Source organism: Osmia bicornis, unplaced genomic scaffold (genome assembly GCF_907164935.1).
Source record: "Osmia bicornis bicornis unplaced genomic scaffold, iOsmBic2.1, whole genome shotgun sequence".
Lineage (NCBI taxonomy): Eukaryota > Metazoa > Arthropoda > Insecta > Hymenoptera > Megachilidae > Osmia > Osmia bicornis.
This window is the reverse complement of record NW_025791221.1, coordinates 1-9702: the sequence shown is the minus strand read 5'-3', so window position 1 is coordinate 9702 and position 9702 is coordinate 1. Positions and strand designations below refer to the sequence as shown.

The window sequence follows — 9702 nt, the reverse complement described above, 5'->3', positions numbered from 1 at the left end:
CGAGGAGTCGAGGATAACCAAACTATAGCTAGGCTTGCGCAGAATCTCTTGAAATTCACGAAAATCTTTGAATACCGTACGGAGCTCTATGTTCGCGTGTCAGTAACAAGAGACAATATGGCTACGCGGTACGCGACGTTCGCCCGAGGAGTTTAGTTCCCGAAAAAGAACGCGAGGCGGCAGCACCTCTCGGACGGGCCCCGCGTAACGAGGAGACCCTTTATACTCGCGTTCACGCAACATTACCCGCCCGCCTTCGACGACCCCGTTGTCGAACCATGAGGGGAGGAGGCCTGGACGTCGTCGTGGGTTGGTAGTACTGCCAGCTTCGTAATAGGCCGCTGTAGAGTGGAGGAGACCGTCTTGAGGGTAACCACCCTGGTGAGTCCGTCCTTTCCTGGGTGTAGCTGGAGAATCCTGGCGAGGGGCCACTTCGAGGGGGGTAGTCGCTCATCCGTGAGGAGCACCAAAGAGCCCACCTTGAGCTCATGCGAGGGATGGTGCCACTTGGAGATGGTTTGGTAATTGTGGAGACATAGATGCCAGAAATGCTGCACCTTCTGCTGGATAAGCTGCCAGCGGGATAACCGAGAGGAGACTATGGAGGTGAGAGAGGGTTCCGGAACAGAGGTGAGCGCGTCTCCAATGAGGAAGTGTCCAGGTGTGAGAGCGGAGAGGTCTTCAGGATCCTCAGTGAGGGGGCAGAGGGGTCGAGAATTGAGGATAGCTTCTACCTGGATTAGTAAGGTGGTGAGCTCTTCGAACGTGAGGAGCGTGTCTCCGATGGTTCGCCTGAGGTGATGCTTGACGGAAGGGACGGCGGCTTCCCATTTCCCGCCGAAATGAGGGGCTGCTGGAGGGTTGAACTCCCACTTTGTCCCGTCGTTGGCCAGTCGTCCGGCCAGCTCGTGGAGCTCCTTCGAGGCGGAGGCGAACAGGCGGCGTAGCTCTGCGTCGGCGCCTTGAAAATTGGTGCCGCAATCGCTGAATAAGGTCTGGCAGATGCCACGCCGGCTGATGAATCTCCGATAGGCAGCGAGGAACCCGTCTGAGGAGTAATCCGAGACTAGCTCGAGGTGGACGGCCGAGGTGGCAAAGCAGACGAAGAGGACAATCCATCCCTTGAAGGTTTTCGCTCCTCTTCCCTTCCAGGTGCGGAGGAGCACCGGTCCAGCGTAATCTACTCCGGTATTGAGGAAGGCCCTGGCTGGTGTGACCCGTGCGGGAGGTAACTGGCCCATTAGTTGAGCTGCTCGGAGGCCCCGGAACCGTGCGCATCTCACGCACCGGAGGATGTGTGACCTCACCGGGGCCCGACCGCCTAAAATCCAGTGCGATCGCCTGAGGTGAGCCAACGTTGCCTGGGTACCGCCGTGAAGGGTACGCAGGTGAGCGTCCTTGATGAGGAGATCAGCCAAGATTGATTCCCGGGGAAGGATCGCCGGATGTCGTGCGTCCGAGTCCAGAGGTGCATGCTGAAGTCGACCGCCAACTCGGAGGATGCCATCACGGTCAACAAAGGCGGTCAATCGAGAGAGCGGATGAGCTCGAGGGAGGGTTCCACCCTTGAGGAGAGTCCGTAGCTCAGAGGGGAAATGAAAGCCTTGAGTGGCTCGAGTGAGGGACAGTTGTGCATGTGCGAGGTCCTTTGGAGAGAGAGGGTTGTTCAATGAGGAGTTCGGTAGTCGCCGGCAGCGTGCGGCTGCCCTGAGGCACGTCGCAACAACCCTGAGGAGTCGAGTGAGGGAGGAGCACCGTTCAATAAGTTGCAGGAGGAAAGGATGTTGTTCCACGGTGGAAACGTGGGTAACCTTAGGTCTTTCTTCTAAGGCTGCGTCTGGATGAGGGGTTGATTGCCCCGTCGGCCACTCGTGAGGAGGCGCCCTTAACCAGTCCGGTCCAGTCCACCAGAGGGTATGAGCCTTCAATTGGGTCGGTGTCAGACCTCGAGATGCGCAGTCCGCGGGGTTGTCGCGCCCTGAGATGAATTTCCAGCGAGCGCCGGGTAAGGCGTCTTGAATTGCCCCGACTCTATTCCGCACAAACTCCTTCCATCTCGAGGGATGATGACTGATCCAAGTCAGCGCGACAGCAGAGTCCATCCAGAGGTGCACCGGTGCCGAGGAAAGCTCGAGGGTATTCCGTACATACTGTGCGAGCCTTGCGAGCAGGAGAGCGGCCGTCAACTCTAACCGAGGGATGGTAAGTCTCTTGAGGGGCGCCACCTTGGTCTTGGCGCAGACTAGCGACAGAGTTGACGACGATGTGGAGGACGAAATCCGAAGGTATACAACTGCAGCCAGCGCATGTTGTGAGGCGTCCGAGAATCCGTGAATCTCAACTCGACCCTCCGGGGTGAGATTGAGCCACCGAGGAATGTGGAGGTCCGAGAGGTCCTGTAGTTCTGTTCTGAATGTTGTCCAGCGGAGAGCTGTGGAGGGAGGAAGTGGTTCGTCCCATCCAAGCTGTTCAAGCCACAGCTCCTGGAGGAGAATCTTCGCTCGTATCGTGAGGGGTGCGAGGAATCCGAGCGGATCAAACAGACGTGCGACTTCCGAGAGGATGGTTCGTTTCGTCACTGCATCTCGAAAGGTGCGTGCAGCGGAAAACCAGAAGTGATCCGCTAGAGGTTGCCAAGATAAGCCCAGAATCCTTGTGGGGAGATCGGAGAAATCCATGGTCGAGCTTGAGGTGTAGCCGTCTCCGGAGATAACCTTGAGGAGCTCTGGACAATTGCTGGACCATTTTTGAAGAGGAAACCCGCCCGCCCTGCAGAGCTGAGTCAGCTGAACCGCGACTTCCTCGGCTTCCTTGGCTGTGTCGCCTCCTCCGAGAATGTCATCCACATAGCGGCCCTTGAGAAGTGGAGGCACAGCGAGGGGGTGCCGGTGACCTTCATCGTGCACGAGTTGCAGCAGCGCCCTTGCCGCCAAGAAAGGAGCTGATCGCGTACCGTAGGTGACCGTGGTCAATTGGTAGCTGACCGTCTTCCCTTGAGGGTCCGACCAGAGGATACGTTGAAGGTCCCAATCAGCTGGATGTACAGCGACCTGCCGAAACATCTTTACGATGTCCGTGGTGAACACATACCGGAATCGTCTAAACCGCAAGAGGACGTCCGAAATATCTAATTGCAGTTTCGCACCTGTATGCATGAGGTCGTTGAGAGAAGTCCCGGATGAGGTGGCACTGGAGCCGTTGAATACGACCCTCAGTTTCGGCTGCGAACCCTTAGAGGTTAAAACCCCGTGATGTGGGAGGTAAAAGATCGTGGAGGTGCCCAAGGAGGATTCCGAGGCTGGTTGCATATGTCCGAGGTCTTCGTACTCCTGCAGAAACTCCTTGTAGAGGCGTCCGTACGCCTGATTGGCCGTGCAGCGCCGTTGAATCCGTCTAAGGCCTCGAAGAGCCGTCTCGTAAGAGTCCCCGAGGTTAGTCCGAGGTCCCAGGAGAGGGAGTCGCACCACGTAGCGACCGGAGGAGTCTCGAGAATGGGTGCGAGAGAAGTGTGCCTCGCATTCTTGCTCTTCCGGAGTGAGGGCTAGCGAGGGTTTCGAAGGAACCTCTTCTTGCATCCAAAATTTAGTGAGGAGTTCGTGGAGCTCATGATCAGCTGCTCCGTGGAGAGCTACCTTCTCTCCGTGAGGCGGTCCGGCGACGAGGGGTCCGAGAACTACCCATCCGAAGATTGTAGCGAGGGCGATCGGCGAGGTCTGGTCAGCCTTGACCATTTCCGGCAAGAGGAGCCGGCCGAACACATCGGCTCCCAGGATGATATCGATGGGACCGGGAATGAGGAAGTCCGGATCAGAAAGTTGCAATCCTGAAAGATGAGGTAACCGGGTTGAGGAGGCTTGTACCGACGGAAGCGTGGCGGTGACCCGAGGCAGAACGTGGGCCTCGACGGGGAGTGAATTGTCCGACTGGAGAGCCCGTAGGTTGATGGATACCACTCCTCGCGTCCGTCCTGAACTCCGCCCTCCGATGCCCAGGAGGGGTAACTGAGGTGGTCTCTTACATAGTTGAAGGAGAGAAACTAACCTTTCAGAGATGAACGAGAGTTCCGAACCGGAGTCCAGGAGCATTCTAACCGGATGCGTCCGTCCATGAGGTGCGGCGAGGAGAGCTCAGGAGGTGGCGAGGAGTACCGTAGATTGGAGGAGTGCCGATGGCGGTTGTTCGTCTTGGGGGAGTCATTCAGAGTGCGGTGGGGAGGCGTCATCCAGGTGGTGATCCGCCGAGGAGCCTGGATCTTCAACTGAGGCTTCCTTCACTGCGGTGTCCACGGCAGCTTGGTTGACGGCAGCGTGGTGGGCCGCGGCCCGAGGGACAGCCGGAACAGGGGTACCTGAGGGAATCCCTGGCCACCCACTGTCCTTTGGACGGTCTTCCATAGGGTGAGCCGGGACGTGGATAAGGGTGTGGTGCTTGTTGCCACACGTGCGGCACCGTCGTTCACTGCGGCAGTTCAGAGCACCGTGCCGGTCGAGACAGTTATAACAGAGGCGATATTGAACGGCCACCTTGCGGCGTTCCATCACCGGGAGGCCGAGGAAGTCCGGGCAGTCCGTTATATAATGCCGCTTCCCACACATGTCGCACAATCCATCCTTGTAGTTAGGAGGGAGCTCGGAGGTGTGAAGAGCCCTGACTGCTGGAGCGGCAGGTGGGCGTGAGGGAGTCCGTGCGGAGGCAAGAGGGGGCCTGGAGGCGGCCGGCTGACGTCCTGAGGTGATAGGCGCCTTCGAGGTTGGCGCTTCTTCCCTGGAGAGCTCGAGGTTCTCCCGTGCTCGGGCTCGTCCCATGAGGAACTCCTGGAGGTCCTTCCAGGAGGGATGCTTAGGCTAGTGGCCGAGGTGGTTTTCCCAAGCCTCGCGGGTAATGGTATCCAGGCGGCGCACAACGAGGTGAACCAGAATCACGTCCCAATTTTCGAGGGGAACGGCGAGACCCTTGAGGGCCTCCAAGGACTCCATAACCTCGGAGAGGAGACCGTTCAGAGCCTGCGACGAGCGAGGAGGGAGAGGGGTGCTGTTGACCAGCCGGTCCACCTGTGCCGAGATGAGGAGCCTCGGATTCTCGTATCGCCGCGTGAGGGTCGCCCAGGCGCGGGAGAAGGCCTCACTGCTCACTGGGATATTGGCCACGAGGCCCGCCGCTTCTCCGGAGAGGCTGGCCTTGAGGTAATACATCTTCTCCACCGGGTCGATGTCCGGGCACTCACCCACCATCGACGAGAAGAGATCCGAGTAGGGCCGCCATTCCTTGTAACTTCCCGAAAACGTCGGCAGCTGGATCTTTGGGAGGGAGCGCCGCGCCCCTCCTGAGGAGAGCATGAGGGAGCTCCGGCCGAGGCAATCCGCTTTATGAGGGGAACTCTCCTCCCGTTTTTCCCGTAAGGTGGTGATGATGGACTTGGCGGCGGCGTAGGCTTCGACGGCGGCCACATATGTCTGCTCCTTAAAGTAGGGGTAGTCCGTGAGGCCCTCAACCTTCGCTTCACAAAGCCGCTCGTGAAGCGTCTCGAATTTTGCGAGGTAGCCGTCAAGGAATTCCTCCTTCTGAATTAAAGCGGAGAGGCAATAGTCTTCATAGGCGCCTTCCCGGGCGGCCTTTGCCATTGATTTGATCACATTGAACCGCGACACTTGCAAGTCGAACTTTCCCTCGAGGTTGGAGGTGGCCATTTTCACTTTTCGACACGAGGGCTCACTCACGTACAAACCGTTATCACCGAATCCGGCTCGAAGGACCAGTTTGTTTCGAGGGGAACGAGGGGGGCCGGACACAGAAAATTAAACACAAAAAAAATGCACGAGGTTGTCGAATTGTTGTCAGTTTATTAAAATGTAGAGTCTCGAGGTAAACAAAAAAAAACACAGGAGGTGTGCGGAGGCCGTTACACCGTGCGAGGATCGCGCGATCACTAAATTGTACAATAATCGGCTCGGCCACTCACACGAGGTATACACAAAAGTGTTCAGATTGAACTGAGGCGACCGACAAGCTCGAGGAGGCCGAACTGAGGCGGAAAACCGTGGCGTCCGTTAGCCGTGTGCGAACACGTGGCGTCGTCGACGAAGCCGGTGAGAAAATCGCCGTTAAACTCACAACACCGGGGTTTTCCCGGAATCCGTCTTTCAATACACAACGAGGAGTCGAGGATAACCAAACTATAGCTAGGCTTGCGCAGAATCTCTTGAAATTCACGAAAATCTTTGAATACCGTACGGAGCTCTATGTTCCCGTGTCAGTAACAAGAGACAATATGGCTACGCGGTACGCGACGTTCGCCCGAGGAGTTTAGTTCCCGAAAAAGAACGCGAGGCGGCAGCACCTCTCGGACGGGCCCCGCGTAACGAGGAGACCCTTTATACTCGCGTTCACGCAACAATATAGTATAAATGATAACGTTATTCAATGTACATTGATTAGTGGGAAGGAATCAGTATACTGCAGCAGATCGAATGCAGATATAGTAATAACGATACTGCCATTATTTGCACATTGATCGGTGGGAAGGGATCATTATATTACATTATATCTAATGTAGATATAGTAATAATGATATTGTTATTAAATGTACATTGATCTGAGGGATTAAATCATTATATTACATTATATCTAATGTAGATATAGTAATAATGATATTGTTATTAAATGTACATTGGTCTGTGGGATTAAATCAGTATATTAAATTTCATCTGATGTAGATATAGTAATAATGATATTGTTATTAAATGTATATTATATATCAAATGTAGATATAGAAATAACGATACTGCCATTATATGTACATTGGTCGGTGGGATGTGACCATTATATTACATTATATCTAATGTAGATATTGTAATAATGATATTGTTATTAAATGTGCACCGGTCTGTGGGATTAAATCAGTATATTAAATTTCACCTGATGTAGATATAGTAATAATGATATTGTTATTAAATGTATATTACATATCTAATGTACGTGTAGTAATAACTATACTTCCATTATATGTACATTGATCGGTGGGAAGGGATCATTATATTACATTATATCTATTGTAGACATAGTAATAATGATATTGTCATTAAATGTATATTACATATCAAATGTAGATATAGTAATATCGATACTGTCATTACATGTTCATTGATCGGTGGGAAGGGATCAGTATATTACATTATATCTAATGTAGATATAGTAATAATAATATTGTTACCAAAATTACATTCAGCTGTGGGAAGGGATCAGTGTATTACATTATATCCAATGTAGATATAGTGTAAATGATACTGTTATTCAATGTACATTGATCTGTGGGAAGGAATCAGTATATTGCAGCAGACCTAATGCAGATATACTAATAACGATACTGCAATTATATGTACATTGATCAGTGGGAAGGGATCATTATATTACATTATATCTAATGTAGATATAGTAATAATGATATTGTTACCAAGATTACATTGATCTGTGGGAAGGGATCAGTATATTACATTATATCCAATGTAGATATAGCATAAATGATACTGGTATTCAATGTACTTTGATCTGTGGGAAGGAATCAGTATACTGCAGTAGATCTAATGAAGATATAGTAATAACGATACTGTTATGAACTGTTTAGTACGTATCTAATGTAGATACAGTAAGGACGATATTGTTACAATCTTGCATTGATCTGTGGAAGGTGATCGGTATATTACATTATATCTAATGAAAATATTGTAATAATGATATTGTTATTAAATGTACATTGGTCTGTGGGATTAAATCAGTATATTATATTACATCTGATGTAGATATATTAATAATGATATTGTTATTAAATGTATATTACATATCAAATGGAGATATAGTAACAACGATACTGCCATTATATGTACATTGATCTGTGGGAAGGGATCAGTATATTACATTATATCTAATGTAGATATAGTAATAATTATATTGTTACCAAAATTACATTGATCTGTGGGAAGGGATCGGTATATTACATTATATCCAATGTAGATATAGTATAAATGATACTGTTACTGAATGTACATTGATCTGTGGGAAGGAATCAGTATATTGCAGCAGATCTAATGCAGATATGGTATTAAGGATATTGTTATTAAATGTATATTACATATCTAATGTAGATATAGTAATAACGATACTGTTATTATATGTATATTGATCTGTGGGAAGGTATCAGTATATTACATTATATCTATTGTAGATATAGTAATAACGAAACTGCTATTATATGTACATTGATCTGTGGGAAGGTATCAGTATATTACATTGTATCCAATGTAGATATAATAAAAATGATATTGTTATTAAACGTACATTGGTCTGTGGGAATAAATCAGTATATTACATTACATCTGATGTAGATATATTAATAATGATATTGTTATTAAATGTATATTACATATCAAATGGAGATATAGTAATAACGATACTGCCATTATATGTACATTGATCAGTGGGAAGGGATCATTATATTACATTATATCTAATGTAGATACAGTAATAATGATATTGTTATTAAATGTACATTAGTCTGTGGCATTAAGTGAGTATATTACATTTCATCTGAAGTAGATATAGTAATAACGATATTGTTATTAAATGTATATTACGTATCTAATGTAGATATAGTAATAATGATACTGTTATTGTATGTACACTGATCTGTGGGAAGGTATCAGTATATTACATTATATCTATTGTAGATACATTTAATAACGGTATCATTTATACTATATCTACATTGGATATAATGTAATATACTGATGCCTTCCCACAGATCAATGTAATTTTGGTAACAACATCATTATAACTATATCTACATTAGATATAATGTAATATACTGATCCGTAACCACAGATCAATGTACATATAATAACAGCATCGTTATTACTATATCTACATTAAATATGTAATATACATTTATTACTATATCTACATCAGATGAAATTTAATATACTGATTTAATCACACAGACCAATGTACATTTAATAACAATACCATTATTACTATATCCACATTAGATATAATGTAATATACTGATCCCTACCCACAGATCCATGTACATATAATAACAGTTTCGTTATTACTATATCTACAATAGATATAATGTAATACAGTGATACCTTCCCACAGATCAATGTACATGTAATAACAGTATCGTTACTACTATATCTGCATTTGATATGTAATATACATTTAATAACAATATCATTATTAATATATCTACATCAGATGAAATTTAATATACTGATTTAATCCCACAGACCAATGTAGATTCAATAACAATATCAGTATTACTATATCTACATGGGATACAATGTAATATACTGATAGCTTCCCACAGATCAATGTACATATAATAGCAGTTTCGTTATTACTATATCTACAATAGATTTAATGTAATATACATTTAATAACAATATCATTATTACTATATCTACATTAGATATAATGTAATATAATGATCCCTTCCCACCGATCAATGTACATATAATGGCAATATCCTTATTACTATATCTGCATTAGATCTGCTGCAATATACTAATTCCTTCCCACAGATCAATGTACATTGAGTAACAGTATCATTTATACTATATCTACATTGGATATAATGTAATATACTGATGCCTTCCCACAGATCAATGTAATTTTGGTAACAACATCATTATTACTATATCTACATTA

At 47.2% G+C, this 9702-nt stretch overlaps 2 protein-coding genes across 2 annotated transcripts; both read right to left on the bottom strand.

Annotated features, from left to right (window-relative positions):
- Positions 1 to 242: 242 nt before the first annotated feature.
- LOC123988885 lies at positions 243 to 4085 on the bottom strand. The gene has a single exon (XM_046289643.1). It carries the CDS (start codon positions 4083 to 4085, stop codon positions 243 to 245), a length of 3843 nt encoding a protein of 1280 aa, XP_046145599.1.
- Positions 4086 to 4844: 759 nt separating this feature from the next.
- On the bottom strand, positions 4845 to 5687 carry LOC123988887. Its single transcript, XM_046289645.1, has one exon. It carries the CDS (start codon positions 5685 to 5687, stop codon positions 4845 to 4847), a length of 843 nt encoding a protein of 280 aa, XP_046145601.1.
- Between the last annotated feature and the right edge of the window lie 4015 nt (positions 5688 to 9702).